The following is a 23,039-nucleotide window of genomic DNA, read 5'->3' on the forward strand; positions in this document are numbered from 1 at the left end:
TTCATACATTTTCATTTGTAGAAATTACATCTCAGTTTTCTCCGAATTCCCATCTCCGTACACAGATCCAGATTGAATGTGGATTGCCACAACACCGTCTTCAGGACTGGCGTTCTCTGGTATAACTATGTTTGCTTTTCCGTCTTTTTCAACTTTTATTGTTTTGCCAGAACACCCTGTAGTTGTAAATTCTCCAGATATTATATCACAATATTCTCCCTCTGGCAGGCATGTCTGAAATATCGTTAACATAAACATACACTCTGCTTTATTTTATTAATAAAATTTTGTGGAAATGTAAAAAAATACATTTACCTACGGTTTTTTTAACTAGCCGTCCTAAATCAGTTCTCAGAATTGAAAAGATCAGTTGTTTGTATCAGTTTAATTATTGTTAATGAGTTGGTACAATGAGTCAATCAGTCGTTGCATCACTGTCAGTGGCAAAGAAAGGTTATAGTACATGAAAACATATGAGTAGTGATTTTTAGTAATTAAAAACGGTCTCAGCTTGTCATAGGAAAAGTAGTGTATGCAACTCGCACAAATAGACCTAACGCAATACCGGTAGTTGTGTAAACTACTATGTTTACATGATTTCAGATATGATTTTAAAACAAAGAGATACCCTAATTGCACATTCTTTTACTGGTCTTGACGAAACATAGAAATTGGCTTAAAGAAAACCAAAATCTGCCCACTAATAACAAAATGGCGCCCTAAATAGTTTCAAATCCAAATAACCATGAGGGTGGCCAAAAAATGAACTTGCACCCCCTTTAACTTTTAGCTATTTCAGATATTTGAAATTGGTTTGCAGCGAATTGTTTGGGTATAAAGGGCTACAATGATTATGGTCAGTTTTGAAAATTTTACCCTTAGGGGTAGCGGGGGTAGGAGGTTGTGGCTCAAAGTTTTCAAATAGCAAGTACAGTCGAGTTTTGTATCATTTTACATGTCTTGACAAAACATAACAATTAAAATAAAGAAATGAGAAATCTGATAACAAAATGGCAGCTAAAAATAATTAAGCCAACGGTTATTAAAAGTAATTTTGAACTGCCATTTCGTTATTAATGGTGCGATTCTATTTTCTTTATGTTAATTGTTATGTTTCGTCAAGACCTGCAAAATGTTATCAAACTCGTTTATACTTGCTATGTGAAAATTTTGAGCTACCCCCTACTCCCGCTACCACTAATGGCAAAATTGTCAAAACTGACCATAATTATTGTAGCCCTTCATATCCAAAACATGTTGCTGCACACCGATTTCAAATATCTCAAATAGTTAAAAGTTAAAGGGGGTGCAAGTTAATTTGTTTACATGACTTGATAATAGTGCAGTGTCATCAGCATATCAGTGTCATCATAGTGCAGTGTGATATGTGTAGCAACTAAATGTGACGTTGAGGAATATAGGGATGTCTTATTTGTATACCAAATATATCAAGGGGCCAAGAACACTCCCCTGAGGTATTCCAGAATGTATTGGCCTCAGTTCAGATAAGGAATTTTTGAAATTCGTTTGAAAAAGTTGATTAGTTAGATACGATTTTAGAAGGTTATACAAATATTGAGGGAGAGACGTTTTGAGTTTAAACGGAAATCCAAGAACTGTAGATGGCCACACGAAGCTAAAGGCCAAAAATTTTGAGAGAAGCAATGACTATGTGCTCATGAAACACAGTTTTCCCAACTGGTATAGTTAACTAATATATCACACCAGTTAACTTTTTTAGCTGTATATAAAACTACATTTGTTCATTTGCTTATCAGATGTCAGTGTTTTAAGAAAAACTCCAACAATAATATCAGCTCATTTAACGTTCAGGAATAGTCATTCGAATGAGTGTGGGAATGAATAATGTGGAAATAGGGTATTGGGTACTGTTGTGATGTGCCCATTTTCATGTAGTATTTGGAAAATCTTATAGACATTGGAGATAAGTAAGTGGATCGGAATAATACTTTTCTCAGTGTTAATACCTGGAGATTCTCATTTAATTTGACAGAGTCCAAGTTGAAAGCCACAAATCCTTTGTTCCCTCGACAAAAAGCAATTTGATTTTTCTCCTTGTTCCACCACCAATTTATCACTGGCGTACCTAGCAAAACATTAAAAATTGTCATGTTAATGTTACTGCTTATAATGTATAAAAAAACAAAAACATCTTACTCCCTGTCCGTTGCTTATTCTTTGTATTTTAATCCACCCGTCCCATTCTGAAACTTCTGTGAGGCTATTTCTTTCATCCACTACAATCCTGGTGAATCTCACCCTTATGGTACGATTAGTGTCAGGAAAACGATGTGAAGGAGAATCGACGCTATCGCCAAGTATGAATTCCACTGTGGTTTTAGCTTGTTTCAGATTTGCAGCTCATTTGGCCACAACTTAAATTTACACAGCAGGTGGTACTTTTAAGAATTTTCATAGTTTACCATTTAACGGTCATCATGGTGAACCTAAAGTAATAGAACAGTTGATTGAACTGTCTTGGTTTAAATAATGGCTTTGCATTTTGAAGTATGTATGCACAATACCAATTTAAACAATTCCTTTATGACAATTTTATTATCAGTTCCTTCTTATTTTATTCCACTCTACCTTTGACAACGTTGTGGAATTCCACTGCGTTGTATATCTGGCGCCACCGATGTTGACACTCCCAACCGTTGGAACAAATGTTTCTCTTGATAGGACGAGGGGGCAGATCAGGAGGGCCTTGATGGTCATCTTCGAACGAGTAACCCGAAAATATATTGGAAGTGTAATCTGCATGAGCCAACATGAAAATCACTGCCATCTGTGAATAGGAATACAAATATTTTAAGCTACTGTTTCTTAAAGTTGTAGGATGACATTTTGGGTACGATTCTGTTTCACTGACTAGACATTTTGTATAACAGAGTATCTCTTACCTTAGTGTTATGAATAAATTTAAAATATGACATACACCACAGAATGTGAGTTCGCTTTTATATCTGAAATCCTGCTGGTGTTTTATGTGATGAACTATTAGTCCGTGATGTAGGGAATAATCGTGAAATTCTGATATGTTCAGCATAAAATTAGATATAACACAACATTTCCTCCATAAGAATAGCACAGGAAGTCATAAAATAGCGGATTTTGTTTACCTCAAAACGAGTAAACATGTTATATCTTAAGGGGGCTCTACTCGGCAGCCTGAATTTTAATTCAAGATGGCGGATTATATGGATTTAAATAGTTCAGGATTGAACATGCCTCTATTGTAAAAGCTCTCAACATTCTAAAACTAATTTGTTTCCAATGATTATGTGCTTTTGTGCTTTTGCTATTTACATAAAAAGCAGTGGTGAAGTAGGTTAGGAATGCATAGTAATGTAGGTGGGTTTCCAAACTCTTCTTTTTCCAAGAGTCCTATGTTCTAATCATATGTTGGTCATTCTTTGGATAATGTTAAGCGTCCACAATCTGCACAATTTACGACTACACCACTAAATAGTAAAAATTAGTAAAGTTCAATACTTATGAAATATAACTACAAAATAATTAATTTCTCTTAAATGTAGCAGAATTAACAACACAATCGACTCTAACCTTGTACACTTTTGATTTCTTGTAGCTTAGATGATTAATGTTTCCTTCCGTGATATGATTTTCAACAAACACAACCAGTTGTCGTTTTGGCAGGATACTTTCTTCTGAGCCTGGTTTAGATCAAACAAACAACAATATTGAAATCTGTTTTAAATAGGTTAGTGTGCCAATATTAAAACTAAATATATTTTTTATTATAAAAAATGAATACCAATAGATATTGAATAACATGTTCTATCGTTTTCTACATGTAGCCTATGTAGCACAAAAAACATACAAATAACTTTCGGGGTGTTACATAACATGTTTTCTATCGTGTCTAGTTCACGAGATATGAACGATGTTCTAGAACGCAACTCAGTGCATCTTCCCCCCCCCCCCCCAAGGTTGTGCACCTTCAACGTCGGTTTTTGTCATCCTCAAGATGCCCCCAACAACAATCAAAAGTCAAAAAGAGTGACACTTTCAGTGCATACTCAACCCCCTACCATGATTAGTTATAGGATGAATTAGTAGAATGAAGTGAGGTGATCTGCGTAGCTTTGTTTATGTTACTGACTAACATCATCTTGTCTTCTATCAGTCAGAATCATTTTTTTACACTAGCGTCTCGGGGTCCTGGTCAAAAACCGATGAGAACCTCTTTCGCGAAAGAGTGGGGGGCATGACGTCACCCTCTTCTCTTGAGGGAACACCATTACCGCAACAATACGAAGTGCATCCATCAGTGTTTGTGGTGTAGGGGATAGAGAACTCGGCTGATGTCCAAGAGGTATTCAGATTGAATCCCACCGGTGACACTAACTTTTTGTGAAAGATTTTGCTTAGAATGCGAATACTTGTTAACTGTACATCTTTTTGTTAGAATTTGAGGCATTTAAAATTTTATTTTATGAACAGAACTATTTTTTGGAGTAAACCATCATCAATTTTTATTTTATATCTTTTTTATATTATCAGCAAGTTTGGTTAGTAATCAAACAAGCTAATCAAAGTAGCTGTCGGTGTTTGGTTATGACAATTGAATTTTATAATATTAAAAAAATTATTTTATAATTTTTCTTAAATGGACGTGAGGGACACTCCCACAATCCCCCACTCCTTCGCGGAAGAGGTTATCATCGGTTTTTGACCAGCCCCCTGAGACGCTAGTATTTATTTACAGCCCAATGATGAGACAGCTGTGTCCAGTTTCAAACCACCAAAAAGCTACTGACTTTCTGAGACATTTCTATTGTTAGATGAGCTTTTTAAACTCAGCTAGCTTGTCTTAAAACTATAAAAAATAAGTATAAACAAACTACTAGGAAGACTAAACCAAACAAACCAAAGTTCTGAAGATCTTTGAGTTTTTTGTTGCCTAGGAAAAACTCCGCCAACTGATGGCCAAACTTGTAGTTTAAGACTAATCCTAGTGGGGTGTACTCCTCATACTTTATTGGATCCTCATTATCTGTGAACACATCATCATAATATCAGTTGATTTTCACATCTGCTCTCGTTGAAGGTGGCATTAATCTATTATAATTTTTTAACTTTAAGGCTTACAAAGTTACAATTCTGGTAAAAAATATTCCCACTCCAACAAACCTAAATTAAGTGAGTTCAAATTCGTCTAAATGGATTTCAACTAAAATATTTCTTTATGAACGAGTCATATTTGTTCACCTTATACAGTAAATTAACATTAGATTTAACAATTAAGCAACAAGTTTGCTGCTACGTGGAAGGGAAAGGGTGATTTTGATCTAATGTTAATGGTAGAATAAAATGGAAAAATTTTCAGTTTTCTTTTTCTTCTGGGAATTTTAAATTTACAGTTTATTTTTACTTTCCCCCTCCTATAGCTTGTATATGGAGAAAGTATTGTTTTTGTCAACATTTTCGAGTTTGAGGTTTGGATGGATATCTGGTTATATTCTAGCCAAAGTGTTGTTAATGAGAAATTTGCTCAACATTGACTTTGTAGGCTGTAAGATTGACTATTAGTTAAAATAATTTTTTTAATGGCATCTTACAAACCTAAATCCATGAGCTCCTGGTATATCATAGGCCTAGTCTCTGCAGGGAAACCGTGTTCTGTGTTGAGATAATGCAGTCTCTGGTAGATCACTGACAAGTTATCAGCAGCCGTAAAACTGGCCAAATTTATTCTGAAAAATTTGGTAAATCATGTCATCATACAAACCGATAGAATGTAGCCTTTATTTATAGAGACAGCAAGTTTTCATCTATATTTTTAAGATAAGTTTTCATAATGCTCAGAATTCTTAAACTACAGACTACGGTATTCATAATTACGGTAAAGCTCCATGTGATAAAGTTTAGAAAACAGAATCAACATTTTGTAAAAACTCTTATAACTTATCCTTTGGTTAATGGCATTCCTGAATCTGACATGTATACATCTCATAATTTCTTTTTCTAAAACTTAACACTCCGTGGCCCAAGCCTGTGTTATGCCTCTACTCAAGTCCAAAGTCCGAAATTATACTAATCTATAAAGTGCAGCCTTGCTCTACCGTACTTCTTTGGGAGTCCAGGCTGAGTGTAAGGTAGAGACATATATTTAAATCATGAAAATATACATACCTAAAATGGCACATTAAAATGTAATGCTTATTACGATATGTATAAATTATACTACATCTTGTATAATTCCTTTTTCAACAAAACAATTTATCTTTTATTCCATAGCATATGTATTATACCTATATGTACAATGTACATACATGTGAAAGCTATTACACAAGTAAAAGAGATTTTTTTACCTAAAACCAGCTACCCCGATTTCTATCAAGTGGTTTAAATGCTCCACAATCTTCTCCCTTACATATTCAAGAGACAGGTCTAAGTTATTCACACTACCTTCTGCACACTCTGTCTACAAAAGCAAAAAAATGTAAATCATTTGTAGTAAATATAAAATTTAGTGTAAAAATATCAATTATCTGTACTTCAGTCAGCAATTCCATAAAGATTTTTTTGTGAGTGTAATCATATACAAACAGAATAAATAAAGACTGTCAAAGGAAGGTTCCGCGATGTGCCACTCGGTGTTCGATTCGCTGCCATCGTCGGTTCCTCGCCGACTCGCCGTATGCTATCAGCAGATGTTGCAACGGTGTGCTCCGTAACTACACGGCAATCTTAGCGGTGGACGCCCCAGCTTATTCTAACCGCAGCACAGCTGACGGTCTATATTTATTCTATTTGTCTATGGTCTAATATACAGGGTTTCCCGCAACTCTCAGGACACATGTATATAGCGTTATTGCGTTAGGTCAAGACAAACACATTTCACCATAGGAACAATGGTCTGTGTGGTGCCTAGTTTACCGTCTGTCTGTATTTATGTGTTTTTTACAAAGAAATTAATAACTCCTAAAAGGTTTCAGATACAGTGTTGATATTTTGCAAAAAATGTTTATCTTATTCATGTTTACCGTTTCAAAATGGCGGACATTTAAAATCTTTATTGTCAAATTTAAATTTCACAAAACTCGTTAACTATACAAAACAATTACACGAGACAAAAAAGTTGGTATATTTTATCATAGATAAAACATACTCCCTTGATTTTATGTAGTTTTCAATAATACCTTATTTGTTAAGAATGGATATACATATAATAACAGAGAAATGTGTTCTTTTCATAATGCACAACCACTTTTCTCCATTTAAACAATGTTAATACTCCTTTTATATTGTCTAAATATCTTTCCAATCATCTGTTATACGTCAATCAGGAGTTTAAGCTGATTGTGTTTTTGTTATTTATAAAAGTATTGTTGTCTGAACATTACTGCAAGTCTTGTTTCTTCAAAGTTTTTTTTCTTGTGTCTTTCATAAGTCAGGACCATTTATTGAAACCTCAATGATCAATGACAGCTGGACCACAATTCCTAAACATACCTCTTTTTCACAACGTGGATGAAAGTGTTCTTTAGTGTATGGAACGCTTGGGTAATACTTGTCTTCAGGGAAAAAAGATGAACCTCCCACGCCATCTCGGTCAGTAACCTCTGTCATATGGGTGATTATAACATCGACAAACACCCTGTATAAACAAAAGAGATTTATGGTGTTTCTATTTGTAAACAAAGAACTCATTTTTTTACCTTTGCCCATATAATCTTTTCTTTTAACATGAAACTTGAAACATTTAAGGTTTATTTTCATGTTACTGTATTACTGTCGTGGACGTAATTGTAATTAAAAATGCTCTTTACCATCAAATCCAGACCCTTTGATGAATGTCCCGTTGAACTTCCCAACCTCAAGGATTGCCATTTCAAAATATAGCATAAGGCAAAGCACCTATCTTTATTAAGATAGCTGCTATCAAGTTCTAAAGGAGAGGTGCATCCTCTAGTCGTTCTTGTTTCAACAATCTCATTATGAATTTCTTAACTTTCTGCTTTGAAGCAAAGTCTCAATCTGAATACCAGATGATCCCTGTCCACTTACTGTATTCGGAATTGCCAAAGTCCTTGGGTTACAAAATGTACCGAGGATGAATTTAGTTACGCGAAGGTGTAGTACTAGTAACTATCCAACAACAATGACTTTTGGAAGCTCTATAAATTCATTCAATGCCAGAGTCATTTGTTTATTTGAATGTTATTTCTTAAAGAATATCATAAATGTTTAGTTTAAGGGTTTCTCCTTTTTTAACCAGAGTAATACTGACCTGACACCAACTTTGTTACACCTTTTGACCATATTTCTCAGCTGATTCTCACTCCCTGAACTGCTTATCAGCTGATATGAGACCACTTGGTACCGGTACCTATCCCAGAGCCCATCTGGCTTAACGTGCTCAACAGGGGGAGAGATCTGTAACAATGGTGGAGAAAGGATAAAGGAAATTTGAGAAGTATTTGCTCTTTTATTTTAAATGAACCCAACAAAAAGTGTATTAATAAGTTTTGTTATCCGGGAATAAAACATTTTTTGTTAGACATATATATAAGTTATGAACATAAGTCAGAATTACAAACTTACTTGGACACCATCAAATCCTTTTTTGGACAAAAACTGCTCACATTCATCGGCAATATCTGACCACCGCCACATGAACAAATTTGCGATAACTCCACTCTTCAGTTCAAATGTTTTCCCATGGCGAGGACTGGCTGGTTTTTCATTTTCTACATCTACAGGGAGCGTATAACTGTCTATCTTCCCGGCCTGTAAAATGTTTGGTTTATACGAATTTAGCTTATATGTAATACTAGCTACCATACCCGTGTTTCGCAGTGTTCTACAGTGATAATTATTAATACGTAAATGTCCACACTTTAGGGGAAAACGGAGAATGATATAACTGTGTAGGTCTCAGCTACACCCAGACCTAGACACAGGACTAATTTACTTTTTCGTTTGATGTTACAATAGGCCAAAAACACCATCCTTTCAATATCTCAAAAACTAATAAAGGTGTCTTTATGAAATTATGCATAGATTCAAATATGCTTCTCATGGTATTCTTATGGAAATTAAGTAAACTTGTAGTTTACTTGCTTGTTGATCAAGGGTACACTTCCGCAAAGAACCTACGATATATTATCGTTTAACGATGTATCGAAACTTGTTCGGTACCATATATCGATTATATAATTTTGTTCTATTGTAACCACGAATACTAGAAAAATGCCGGTATGGACCATAAACATAAACAAATGACGTTTTTGGCCCGAAAGTAAACACAACCCATATACTGATAGTATTAATTATCATATGGTTTTTTTTTGTTTACTTTTGGGCTAAAAACGTCATTTGTTTGTGTTTATATCACGAATACTAGAAAAATACCGGTATGGATCATAAACATAAACAAATGATGTTTTTAGCCCGAAAATAAACATTATTCAACATTGCTTAAATGGAACTGCCAAAACATATGTTCAATGTTATTAGTAGGATTTGGGCCAACAATGTCATTTGTTTATGTTTATGATCCATACCGGTATTTTTCTAGTATTCGTGGTTTATGATCCTGTATTTTCCTAGTAGGTACTCGTGATTGCAACCATCAATTTAAAATTTGGTTTGTTTACGTTTTTATTGATATTTAATAAATAAAACTATCAATATAAAAACATAAACACAATTTATTATATAAAATGTAGCAAAACAAACAATAACCAAAACATAAATTAATATTATCTATTGCATGCACCCCACGTTTTTCGTTTTAAATATTAAAAGTATTTATACTCTCCACCATTATTATGTGCTCGCTGCTCTCAACATGTTTATAAATGAATTCTACTTTTTAGTGCGTTTAAAAACGTTTTTTATTTAGAAATTATTTTCTACTTTTTAGTTTTAATGTGTGTGGATGTTAAATCTCTTTCAAGCATCTATATCAGATTAAGACAGAGGCATGTGGAAAATCTAAGGCTTATTTGAGTTTCTTTTCATATAATTATGTATTACATTGAATGTATGACCTACCTACTAACTATAAATATCAATATATTTAATTTATTGTTTACTTTATAGAATACTAAATAAATAACAATTGGCATTATTAACAAACACCATTTACACCAAAAACCAAAATAAAGATAAACAATCTGATTACATATAATATATGTACATATAATATAATACATATAATGTACATATGATATAACAATTGGCATTATTAACAAACACCATTATAATATAATGGTTAACAAACACTTATTAACAAACACCATTATAATATAATGGTATTATAATGGTGTTTGTTAATAATGCCAATTGTCATGGTGGAAGGAAAAAACATAGGTGTGCTATTCCCACATATTCTGACGTCACTCGGATTGCAAACAAAAGATCACCTGATTGTAACTGTCAAATTAGTATATTATGTATTTGTTTTGATTTGGTTGTTATTGTTTTTATTATTATAAAAACAATAACAACCAAATAAAAACAAATACATACTAATTTGACAGTTACAATCAGATGATCTTTTGTTTGCAATCCGAGTGACGTCAGAATATGTGGGAATAGCACACCTATGTTTTTTCCTTCCACCATGGCCAATTGTTATATCATATGTACATTATATGTATTATATTATATGTACATATATTATATGTAATCAGATTGTTTATCTTTATTTTGAAATGTTTGTTTAGATAAAGAATTTCTTGGGAGCATAACCTGTACCTCTTAACCTCTGCTCTTCGAACTGTCAAATTTAAGTATTTACAGCTGACTTAAATTAATTGATATATTTACATTCTTTCAAAAAGTAAACATGAAAAATTTGGAAGCCCATGGGGCGTAGCCCAGGAGTAATATGAAAATCAAATGATATAATATTGCATTGTCTTCCATTTGTGAGCTATGTTTCAAGTATCAAGTCTCTAGCTCATCGGGAAGTTAGTACAAAATTGATTGCAAAATTTGTACCGGACAAGAAAGCGAGCTAATAAAAACGTTTTAAAAAAATTAACAAATATGAACTAAAAACTTACAAACCATTTCTTTAATTTTTAATATTTGAAGATTAAGTACTAAGTGAAACTGAGGAATAAAAAGACTTGTTTTTGTTATTGTTATTGTTTTAGCGAATTTCCCATATAGGGAATAAGCTATTACTGTGGGTCTCATGGTAAGACCTGGACCCGGCACCAATTTACTTTTTTGTTTTGATGTCCCCAGAGGCCAAGAACACCATCCATTAAATTTTCATTCCGTTGTTAGCACGATAACTCAAGCAAAAATGATCCTTTAATGAAATTTGGTATAAACGTGTAAACCTACATTTTATTCGACCAGGTTCACAAACTAGGGGTAAAAATGGGGGTTTTCCATTTTTCACCCTGAAAACATAAAATTTCGCAAGTATATTATTGCGTTGTATGCCTAACAATTACTGAAAAAATTCCAAAAAAGTGTAGATTTAAAATTTTTTTGTTATTCTTATGGAGAATAAATAATTGTTGTAGCTTGCTTGTCTATAGACATATTTTAATGAAATTAGTAAAATTCATTTACTTCATACTAAGCTATCAATATTTCAATAAAAACACATCTTATTGTTTCCCTGTAGCAGCAAACCTACGTTCTCATTAAAATTACCCTATTAGCACAAATATGTATTTTATAAATATTTTATATATTTAAAGTTGTATTTGATAGAACCTCGAATAAAATATATAAATAATATATCTTTAATAATAGTTTGATATATTCAAATATATATTTAAAATATTACCAAAAAGCAATGCAAAATATAAATTAAATATAAGTTTTGAATATATAAAATAGATTCATAATTTATATGGCTCAAATAAGTATAGAATCTATAATATACATATTTTATATGTATATATTTCCTATAAAATATTTAAAAAAATTATGTGTTGAGAATATTTTTAATATATATATAACATATTTTTGAAACTATATTATATATTTAAAGTATTTATAAATATATTTTGAAACACGTCAGGTATTTTTATTAATAAAATAATAATATATTTGTAGAATATATAGCCTATAATCTTTTATAATTAGCAAATAAATAAATTGCATCTTTTTGTTTTTTATAGTGTCTATCAATTTATACATGCTTTTTTGTATGATAATTAATTGCTATTGTGAAAGCGTTAAAAATAAATTAATAATAATACGTACTCTGAATGGTGTCACTCTATCATGCAGGTAAAAAAAATTACGAATATAATTAAGAGGCAGTGTACATGTTCGACAGCCTACATTTGGGTCAAACGAAAAAAGTATTGATGGGTTTTATTTTTTAAATTGCAACATGTGACAATGAATGTGATCATAGAAATCTCGAATGATTGGCTAGAAAAGGGTGCTAGTGACTGGCAAGCTTTTAAGAAACGAATTACAGAAAAACAGATTAATAGAATCATATTATTAAAATTTTTCAAGTATTGCAACCATTGCAACTGACGGCCACTCTTTCACCATTTGAAAACTAATGCTAACAACAGTCACAAGTAGCTCAGAGGTAAGGTAAGAGGCTCATAAGTCGAAGGACCTAGGTTCAAGACCTACCCGGGCAAAAAAAAATTTATCCAGTAATTTTTTTCAAAATTTGTTTTTATGAACTATTTAATCAATTTACTCAACTGATAATTGTGCTTTTCATACTAAATCTTCATTGTTTTATGTTTTAATGTTTAGGCCCCATGGGATGTTTGAAAGAGATATTAAATACATTTTTTATTTAAATATTATTCACTAAAATATATTATTGGAACATATTTTTTTAATATTTAATAGATAAAAACATATTTTATATATATTTAATATATTTTAAATCTAATATATAAAATTCTCGTGTCACAGTGTTTGTCTGCAAACTCCTCCGGAACGACTTCACCGATCGTTATGAAATTTGGTGTGTAAATTCTGTAGGTATGCGAATCGGACGTAAACTATTTCCCGTTTCGAAATTCTTAAAAGGGCTCCGCCCCAGTGGCTCTGGAGTTTCCCATGTTAACCTTATGAGAAATGGAATTAATGAATCTTAACAGCTGTTTCAATTAAACAAGTTGGTTCTGTTCTATGATGTTCAATAGCATTAAAGTTACAAGGATTACCAACAGGGTGCAGCACTATTATTTCTTTTACATTTATGACAACAGCTAATTTGCAACCAAAAGGTGAGTGAGCGTAGCGAACGAGCTCCAACCCAAAGGTGAGTAAGCGTAGCGAACGAACTTCAACCTGGAGGCGAGTTAGCGTAGCGAACGAGCTAACCTGAAGGCAAGTGAGCGCAGCGAACGAGCTCCAACCTAAAGGTGAGTGAGCGTAGCGAACGAGCTCCAACCCAAAGGTGAGTGAGCGTAGCGAACGAACTTCAACCAGGACGTGATTGAGCAATGCGAACGAGATCATCTTGAAAATTAAACGTAACGGTACTTAAATTATAAATAGTCAAAGGCAAGACAACGTCTGCCGGGTCGGTCTGTCTTAGGGGAAACCTATAACTTAGGCGATACGAAGTTCGCCGGGTCAGCTAGTATTATATAAAATTGACATTAATACACACTTGAGATATATAAAATAGATTTTAAATATATTTATTCGTATGTATTTAATATATATTTGTGCTACTAGGGTAATGATATTTAAATAGGAAATAAATTTAAAGGAATAATTTAGTAGAATTCCAACCAGGTAGATGGACAAATTCGCTTAGTCTGCAGGTTTGCTGCGGCGGGGGTATTATTTATATCATATGGTAAAATGGTAAAAACTGTTTGTACTGAGGAGCTAATAAAAGGCATTTTTATTTATTTATTTATAAAACTAAAATCATTGCGATATTAATATCAAACCAGATAAATATTGATATGTTTCGGTATTTATCGTTATTCATCGTATAAAATATCATAGGTCCTCTGCAGATACCCCCACATTATTAAGAATGTTCCAGAACCCTTAAACTATCAAACACTTTAATTTAAAGTTACTACCTAAACTTAATTGGGTAGACTTCCCATGATACAATCATAGGTCCTCTGCAGAAGTGTACCCATATTAGCAAACCTAATTACTTGTTAAGTCGAATGCTATTTAAATAGAATATATAAATGTCTAGTTTATGGAAATATTTTTATATGAATCCAAATTATACAAAATGAAATTCGCTTAGTCAGCAGGTTTGCTGGTGGTTATTATTTAATCTGATGAAGGTATTTAAGCTGATATTTATCTTAAAACTCACCAATAACAAGAACAATGTCAGTTGTGATAAAACTACGTGCAGCCGTGTGAACGTCATACTTGCCTTGCTCCAACTAACTAGTTTGTAAAACCATCTGGCCATTAATACTTGTCACATGACAAATTTTGATGGACGATTACAAAATTCTGCGAGTTGATATTTTGTTGATTTTACCAACAATTTTGTTCACACTCCACAAATTTAGCAAACGAGCGAAACGTGTATAAATTGTACCTGTTTAACCAACAAGCATCAGCAGGCCCGGTCTGGCTCCGTTGGAGGCCCTCGGCTAGATGGTGATTTGAGGCCCCCCATCACCGGAAATAAAACAAGGACCATTTGGGTCCTCTCATGGCAACAATAGTTTGCTGCATGCAACTAAGGTGGTTTTAGATGCTTTACAACTTTTTTGGTTGAAATTAATAATTGCATAATTTCTGTCAATTAAAAATCGTTCAACAGTGAATGAATGAATGAATGAATAAGAATAAGAATAAGAAATTTATTGACCATTAAGTAAATACATTGTTTACAATAGATCTCGTCAAATTAGTCTAAACAAGTGTCAGGCTTTAAAGCTAAATACTATTTTCTATTTAAAGCTATGTAGGATGACAGCATATTCAAATAACTATTTCAGAATTTAAAAACTCATCAATCTGGTACATTGGGTTTTCTAGGAGCCATTTATACAGAATTTCAAAGAATACCTTATCACTAGTAATATCTACAACATAGTTTGGCAGTTTATTGTAAAGCTTTAAACCCAGAGTGTGATGATACTTTTGTGTTCTTGTCAATCTACATCTAGATATGTCAATTTTATTCCTAAACCTAGTAAAGTGATCATGAACATCAGTCCTAGACATATATTTATCAATATCTTTTCTCACTAGCCTTATAACTTCATAAAAATGTAAAGATTGATCACAGTCAAAATCCCTGTTTGCACAAACAAAGGCCTACAATGTGCCGGGAAAGATGAACCAGTTATGAGCACTGAGCTATAATTCTAACTGGAGGTAGCACTGAATGTCAAAGATGCGTGTCGCCAGCCGCCATGTTTGCGTGAGGTGGGTGTCCATAAGAAGCCATGTTATTGCTATGACAAAAAAACTCACTGCTATACAACCTAGTTATAAGAAGCCATGTTATTGCTATGGTAAGAAAACTTACTGCTATACCAACCTAACAAAATCAGCGACTCGCTTTTGACAGACTTCTGCCATGGCAGTGCTACCTCCAGTTATAATTTTAGCTCAGTGGTTATGAGTCTAACTGCTTTTTTCTGTAATATCAAGACATCATCAGAATCAGAATCAGAATCAGAATCTTTATTGTCTGTAAACATAATATGGTACAATGTAATAGACGACGTCAATATGATCGCAACAAGATGATCAATACAAAGTTAAAAATACAATACTATTTGTCAATCAGAACATCAAAAGTGTACAGACTTAATTGAAAAATATTCTGACAGGTCATAGAAAGGATTTAGGCTTAGCCAGTCATACAGTCTAAGTTTGAATAACTTAAATTCTAAAGATTTGCTTTCAGTGTGCAACCTATTAAACATTTTTAGACCAATAATCGCAAAACTGTTTTTACACTTACTTAGCCTACTGTATGGTATATCTAACATGAACTGGTTTCTGGTGTTACATTGGTGAATGTCTGATCTGTGTACATATAAGCCTACATTTAAATTCTTTTTTACATACAACAAACACAAAAATATATACAGGTTGATCACAGTCAGGATCTTACTTCTAATAAATAAAGGTTTGCAATGTGCTCTGAATCGAGCCTTGTTCATTACCCTTAATGCTATTTTTTGTAACAGCAAGACTTTATGTACATGGCAGCTATTTCCCCAGATAATTAGGGCATAAGATATCACAGACTGAAAATATGCAAAGTAGGATGTCTTTACATAGGTTTCTGGCACAATACCAATAAGAGATCTTAACAAAAAGATAACTCTAGACAACTTTATACAAACTGAATCTACATGTGGTAACCAAGATAGAGAACTGTCTATTACTAATCCTAAAATTTCAATTTCATGGTTTTCAGTTTGGTTAACATTAATTGACTTAAGACTACAGATCAGATTCTGGGTTTTATCTTTGTTTAAAAGAAGACTGTTAGAACTAAACCACATAGAGGCCAAGTCGAGAGTTTTGTTACAGATTAGTTTTAAAGCTTCAAAATCAGGATGAATACTTATAAAAGTAGTATCATCTGCAAACATATTATACTGGATGAATCATTTACATTATTTTCCAAGTCATTAATTACAATAATGAAAAGGAGTGGCCCCAGGACGGACCCTTGGGGGACACCATACCTAACTTCAGAACAACTTGAAACATCTCCACCTACATCAACATACTGCCTTCTTCCATCCAAATAAGATTTAAAAAAGCTAAGTTGTGTATCACCGATGCCATAGTAGTTCAACTTTCTGAGGAGTATACTATGATCTATACTGTCGAAAGCCTTGCTAAGATCACAAGCTGTGATCTGTGCAAGACTTCCGCTTTCAAAAGCTGTGAGAACTCCAGAGATTAGACACACCAGGGCATCCGTGGTAGACAGACCCTTGCGGAAACCAAATTGAAATTTTGAAAAAATTTGTTGAGAATCAAAGTACTTACAGATTTGAGGTTTTACGACCGCTTCAATGATCTTTCCCAGGACAGGGACCAGGGAGATTGGGCGATAATTTGCTACTTGTGACCTATCACCCTTTTTGAACACAGGGACTACTCTTGACATTTTTTGAGAGCTGGGGAATACACCCTCTGCCAGGCAGGTGTTGATGCACAAAACAAGTGGTGTCAAGATAGCACTAATAATATGCTTAATGATATTAGTTGAGAGGCCATACACATCTTTGCTTTTGGAAGCTTTCATTTTTGTGACAACACTTAAAACACTTTCACTGGTAACACATTCCCAGACGAAGGGAGAGCTGGAAACCCTTGCTTGCTGCAGGAACTCCTCGGAGGATGTTGGTGGCACAGGTATGTTGTCCCTCGCCTCGCTGACCGACTCGATGAAGAAGGTGCTGTAGTCCTCTGCGGTGATCGTAGCATCGGGTTCCATCTTCTTCTGGGCAGACACCTTTCTGATCAACGTCCAAGCAGCTTGGCATTTGTTAGTCGAGTTTTCGATGAAGGCAGCATTTGCGTTTTGTTTGGCTTGGTTTACTTCTTGCTTGTAGATGTTTCTAAAGTGTTTATAGGCCTTATATGAAGCTTGACTTTTTAAATTTAAATAAACTGTCCTGTATGCCATAACAGTGTCCTTCATTGATTTTAATTCAGTACTATACCAAGTAGGCCTAACAATGGCTTTTGCTTTACTTGCAGTTTTTCTTTTGGTTACTGTTGTAATTGGACAAGCTTGATTAAACAACTCCAATAGCTTAGTGAAGAATAAGCCAAACATTTCATCTGCAGATATGTTGTTCTGCACAAGTAGATGCATCCAATCTACGCAGTTCAGAAGCGACAATAACTCATCCAGACAACGCAAAGAGACATTACGGAATGTAAAACTTTTGGGCTCATTGTAGATAGGATCAGATATTTTTAAAATATACTCAAGTCCACTATGATCACTAATATCAAGGGGAATCACATGAGTGCTACACAATTCATTTGTTATATTTGTAAATACATTGTCGAGGCAGGAATTAAGTCGAGTGGAGGCATATTGTTGAGATGTTTGCAGTCAAACTGCCTAAGAAGATTTAATAATTTCGAGGTACTAGGCGGGTCACGTGTGACATCGAACTTGGCATTTACATCCCCACCAATCACGATTTGTGTTTTCATGCGGCTAAGGTGAATCAACATCAGCTCAAAGTTGGTTAGGAATATGTTTTCATCCCCAGCGGGGGAATGGTAAATACTAACGACAATCGTTCTTGGGTTGTCTATCACTACGGCTACACATTCAAAGTCGACTTCACAGCAAAGCCAATCTAGGTCAAGTTTTTGGCAAGAAAATAACACATTGTTTCTCACAAGAATACCGACTCCGCCTCTTATATGGTTCTTGCGACAATACATAGACAGCGGTGTGTACCCTTCTTCTTGTAAGTAACTAACCTCACTTTCACAGAGCCAGTGTTCGCTTAAACATAATAAATCATAGTCACGCTCAAATCCCTGGAAACTCAGAATGTTCTCCTTGCTCCTTAGTCCCTGAACATTTAAGTAGAGAAACATTATGTTCTTCGGATCATCAACTGGGTTTAGGCTGTCTTTATCCCAGTGTCCACCGTTCTGTTTGAGTTTAAATTTCGCCGAGTTTTTGGTAGGTTGAAAGTACTTATAAGAGTACCCTCGGGCCAAAAGTCTTCATTATACACATTATTCCAAGAAGTTTCCGGCACTCCCACTTTAAAGGAGCTGTAAGTCGGATACTTAGTTGTTAACTTTTCCACAACATAATTACCAACTTTTTGGGCTGATAAAAAGTTTTCTAGATCCTTTTTTTCTACAGATGGCTCAAGTCTAGACACAAAAATAAATTTTGTTCTTTTGATAGTATTTAGAGTGTTGATAGCCACTGACTTTCCAGTCAGTACTTTATGGGTAGATTTACTGAACTTTGTGTCTTTAGGTTTAACACTTTCCTTAGATGTGCCTAGATTTAGGTTAGGCTTACTTTGTGTATGATTCCTCTTGTAAAATACAGTTTTCCATGGTGTTTTACTCAACTTTACAGGATTAGTATCATTAAGAGCTGGAAAACTGTCCTTTTCAAAAATTCCACTTCATCTTCACTATCTTCTTTACTAGGCAGTTTTTCACCTCCAGTTCCAAATGTCCAAACAGAAGATATCAAATGGCTGGATTCGGTTGCTACACTTTGATTACCGATAGTCGAACTCGCACCAGGTTTGTCGATGATAGACCTCGAACCGGGTTTATCGTCTTGCTTCTTAGGCTTGCTGGTTACTCCAGAGGTCTTTGTTACGTTGGCAGTACTTGCAATACTGGACTTGTCAATTTCGTGTTTGCCGGCAGACGACAATAACATTTGACATAACCTCGCATTAGTTTGAGATATTTCCTCAATACGAATATTAGTTGCTTTATTGTCCTTCACCATAGTTTTAATTAAACTAACTAGATTTTCGACCACTGACTGTAAGTTTATGAGACCATCCAAGTTCTCTGCTTTTTCAACCATACTGTCGATCTTCACGCTGCACGAAGAGCAATACCACTTCACGTCATCAGATAATTCGTTTATAAGATCGTACCTTTCCTCCGAAACATTAACACAAGTTGGATGATACCATTTCTTGCACAGTCCTTCACAGTAGAGTCCTTTTCCATCACCAGGAATAATTAATTCACAAACTGAACACGGAGCATCATCCGTACCACCGTCGTCCATCTTGACTCCTCCTTCAATCTCCCCGATCGATACCAGCATTATACATACCAGCATCGATACCAATGCCATTACCCCAGACAACCAAATGAATGAATGAATGAATGAATTGAATGAATGAATGAATGAATTATGAATTTATTCCACCACATATATAAAAATTACACAACCAAATGTACAAAAGAAAAAAGGGCTTTATGCAAAACTAAACTAATTAACTATAACTAATTAACTATAACTAATTAACTATATACATCTGTAAAAGGTTGTTCCTATCTAATTAGTCCTGGAATTAACAGACATAGGCTTTGCCTGTGCGTCTGCTAAGTTGCTATAAAGATTATGAAGTTAAAGTGGTGCAATTTAGTTTTATTATTTGGTTTGAGTGAAAAGTAAAATCAAATGAATTTCAGCAGTTAAGAAATAGTAATGTAATAAGTGACAGTACTCTAAACACAGTACAGTAAGTCTAATGTATTTTAAGTTAAGTGCTTGAAGGCTTATAAAAAACTTATGATATTTCCGCCTACCTGTTTGCAATTTATCATTGTTTGCAGAATACTTTCTTATCAAATGGCGACCTTACAAAGTAAGTATTTTAAGCCAAGTATGAATGGAGATGAGTGTTGGAAATGCAGCCAGCTAACCATAATAAGTTCAAACTTTTTAAACTTTGTTTTATTTCGAAAGATTTCCTCTCCTTTTTTGTTTTACTTGCGCCACTGCACTCAGTGAAACTAAACTTGTAGTTTATCGTATTTTGTCATATTAAAACTGCTGTTGCATTAGGTCAAAATCCCAATCTGTCAATCTGTCAATCCCTTTAACAGAGACTATGTTTTCAGTACTGGCTGTATTATTTGACTCAATGGGATTTTGACTTACAGACACTGCAAACATTATAGTTAACATTGTAGTTTTTGATCTATTGGCATAAGTATAAATTAATTGACCTAGCGAAAATTTGACTTCCAGCAACATTTCCAATAAACCTACCATATAGTTGTGTAATAGCTTTTTACCTTACAAGTGTAGAAAGAGAGTTTTTAATTCACCTAAGTGATGTAAACGCGCTCTTGCGTAACGTGTAACGTACAAGATTTTACCTGACCCGACAATATACAGGGGGTTACGTACAATATTTTTCACTACCGGTATCCATTTCACTCATTTTCTAACAGTAACGTTGTTTAACGAACAAAAGCTAAGTTAGGAAATTCTTTAAAGCATAACAATAACATTCAAGTGCACAGCTGATTTCTAGCATTGAACGTCGTTGGTTTCATAGAGGTATATTTTTTTAAGTTGAGCACTCAATGTTATTTAAATGCTGGGTTTCATTACCTCACCGAGTGAGGTTTTAAAACTTTACTTCACTCATGAAGTAAAGAAGTTGTATACATCACGCTTGGGATAGGGAAGTTTAACATGGCGGGTTGGGTAATAGCTATTTGCCTTACAAGTGTAGTAAAAGCGTTTTTACATCACGCAGGTGAATGTTGTGCAATGTGCGGAAGCGAGTTGCATAATTCACCTAATAGTCAGAGAAATATAGGATATGACCTTAAAAAAATTGCAAGAAAACGTTTTATGGTTTTGTTTTGTAGTCTTGGGTCTGCAGAGTGACATACTAAAAGTTGCCAAAAATTGGTCCATAGGAAACTACCTAAAATTACAATTAAAAATGGCGGCTTTTCCCATGTATGGACAAATTTGAAAAAAAGATACCACATGCATTGAGATATTGATTTGGGACAACCAGCCCCGATGTTTATAGGGTGGTTAGTACTTCATTTCGATAGGGAACTCTTTTTTAGCCGCCGACTTGGATCCGCCATATTGGACCCGCTATATTGGATCCATATTGGATATAAATAAAAAATGTAAATGTAATGATAACGTTGTAACACATCATTATAAACTAGATTTTCATGCTGATTTCAATGCCGAAATCTGTTTTTAAATATCTGTTTACCATTTGAAAATATTCAAACAAAAACTCTCCCCCATACATTTCTTATGGACATTTCGTACTTTCGTAGATTATTTAAAATAATTTTTATTACATCTCCAGTTCTGATTAACGCTTGCAGTTCAGTCTAGCCATTAAATATTCTTTGATGTAAGGGATTTCATTTGACCTAATTAATTAATAATTAATAGTGATAGGAAAGTTTCTAGTGTAATACAGTAGGACCTCAATATCTCGAATCTGAAGGGGTTATGATAAAAATTCGAGTTTTTTCAAGTTAGTGAGGTTCGAGTTATGAAGGTTCCATTTGAAAAAGTTCGAGATACTGAGGTGTTGGGGTCTGACAGTGATGTTACGTCACGGCCTTTATAACTCGACTTATACGTGTTAAACCTTTATAATCGAACTCTAACTGTTTTTATACGTACTGAGGAGTAACTTTGGAAGCAAAATAAAACTATTTGAATACACATAAGGTACTGTATTTATTAGTTGGCAATAAGTTTGATAAAGTACATAAAAAAACATGTTAAATGACAAAAAAAAATAGTTTAAATATTGTACAAAACAATAATACAGTATATATCATCCATACACGGAACTACATTTACTGTGTATAATGTTTCTTTAGAGAAAACGTTAGTCAAACTCTTTATATGTACTGTAAAAACAAGCTACTGTAACAACAAAAATACTGAATAGGTACAATACTGTACATACAAAAGTATTTAGACTGTAGAGAGTAATATTTAAAGGGAAAATTCTAGTGTGATTGGAATACTAAACAAAATGCATCGTAATGTAGTTATTTACTGAATCTACTTTGGCAAAACGGGCAAACTACACTGACTAGTGACTACATCAGTGCCTAGCCAAACAGACACGGGAAGCAAACACAGGAAGATCGATTTTCACGTCTCGACAGGAATCAAGACACAACTGACTTGCACTGTTGAGGCAAAACTTCGAATTATTGAGGCACATTCATGCGAACTTCGACTTATAAAGGTAAACTTCGAGTTACTGAGGCTCGATGACGGGAAAATTCGAGTTATAGAGGTAGAATGTTATTGTTCAAAAGTTGTTCAAATTCGACTTATTGAGGTTAAATATTTAGAAACTTCGACTTATAAAGGTACTTTTAACATTATGATTAATGTGGATTTCAAGGGGATTTAAAAAAAATCGAGATATTGAGGAATTCGAGATATTGAGGTTCGAGTAATTGAGGTTCTACTGTATTGAGCTGTGTATTGATTGCTAAGATATAATTCAACAATGAAAAATTCCATGTAATTTATTTCATATATTTTCATTTGTATAAATTACATCTCAGATTTCCTCCAA

At 33.9% G+C, this 23,039-nt stretch overlaps 1 protein-coding gene across 1 annotated transcript; it reads right to left on the reverse strand.

Moving 5' to 3' along the window:
- LOC129002415 (alpha-amylase-like) lies at window positions 1–14,388 on the reverse strand. The gene is made up of 11 exons (XM_054430196.1): window positions 14,300–14,388; window positions 8,596–8,781; window positions 8,282–8,427; window positions 7,504–7,648; window positions 6,360–6,472; window positions 5,611–5,741; window positions 4,916–5,041; window positions 3,589–3,698; window positions 2,611–2,809; window positions 1,989–2,107; window positions 1–234 (listed from the first exon to the last, which is right to left on the reverse strand). The coding sequence occupies exons 1-11, from the start codon at window positions 14,354–14,356 to the stop codon at window positions 25–27; spliced, it is 1,542 nt and encodes a 513-aa protein (XP_054286171.1). The 5' UTR covers window positions 14,357–14,388; the 3' UTR covers window positions 1–24.
- Window positions 14,389–23,039: the final 8,651 nt, after the last annotated feature.

The sequence above is a fragment of the Macrosteles quadrilineatus genome, unplaced genomic scaffold (genome assembly GCF_028750875.1).
Source record: "Macrosteles quadrilineatus isolate MER2022 unplaced genomic scaffold, UCM_ALF_1.0 Scaffold_9__3_contigs__length_116548681, whole genome shotgun sequence".
NCBI lineage: Eukaryota > Metazoa > Arthropoda > Insecta > Hemiptera > Cicadellidae > Macrosteles > Macrosteles quadrilineatus.

Coding starts and splice junctions, on each gene's coding strand:
- LOC129002415 (XM_054430196.1), bottom strand. CDS start 14,356: ATGACGTTCACACGGCTGCACGTAGTTTTATCACAACTGACATTGTTC. Junction 7,649..8,281: donor TGTAACAAAGTTGGTGTCAG/GTCAGTATTACT, acceptor TTGTTTATACAG/GGTGTTTGTCGATGTTATAA. Junction 5,742..6,359: donor ATCGGGGTAGCTGGTTTTAG/GTAAAAAAATCT, acceptor CAAATTTTTCAG/AATAAATTTGGCCAGTTTTA.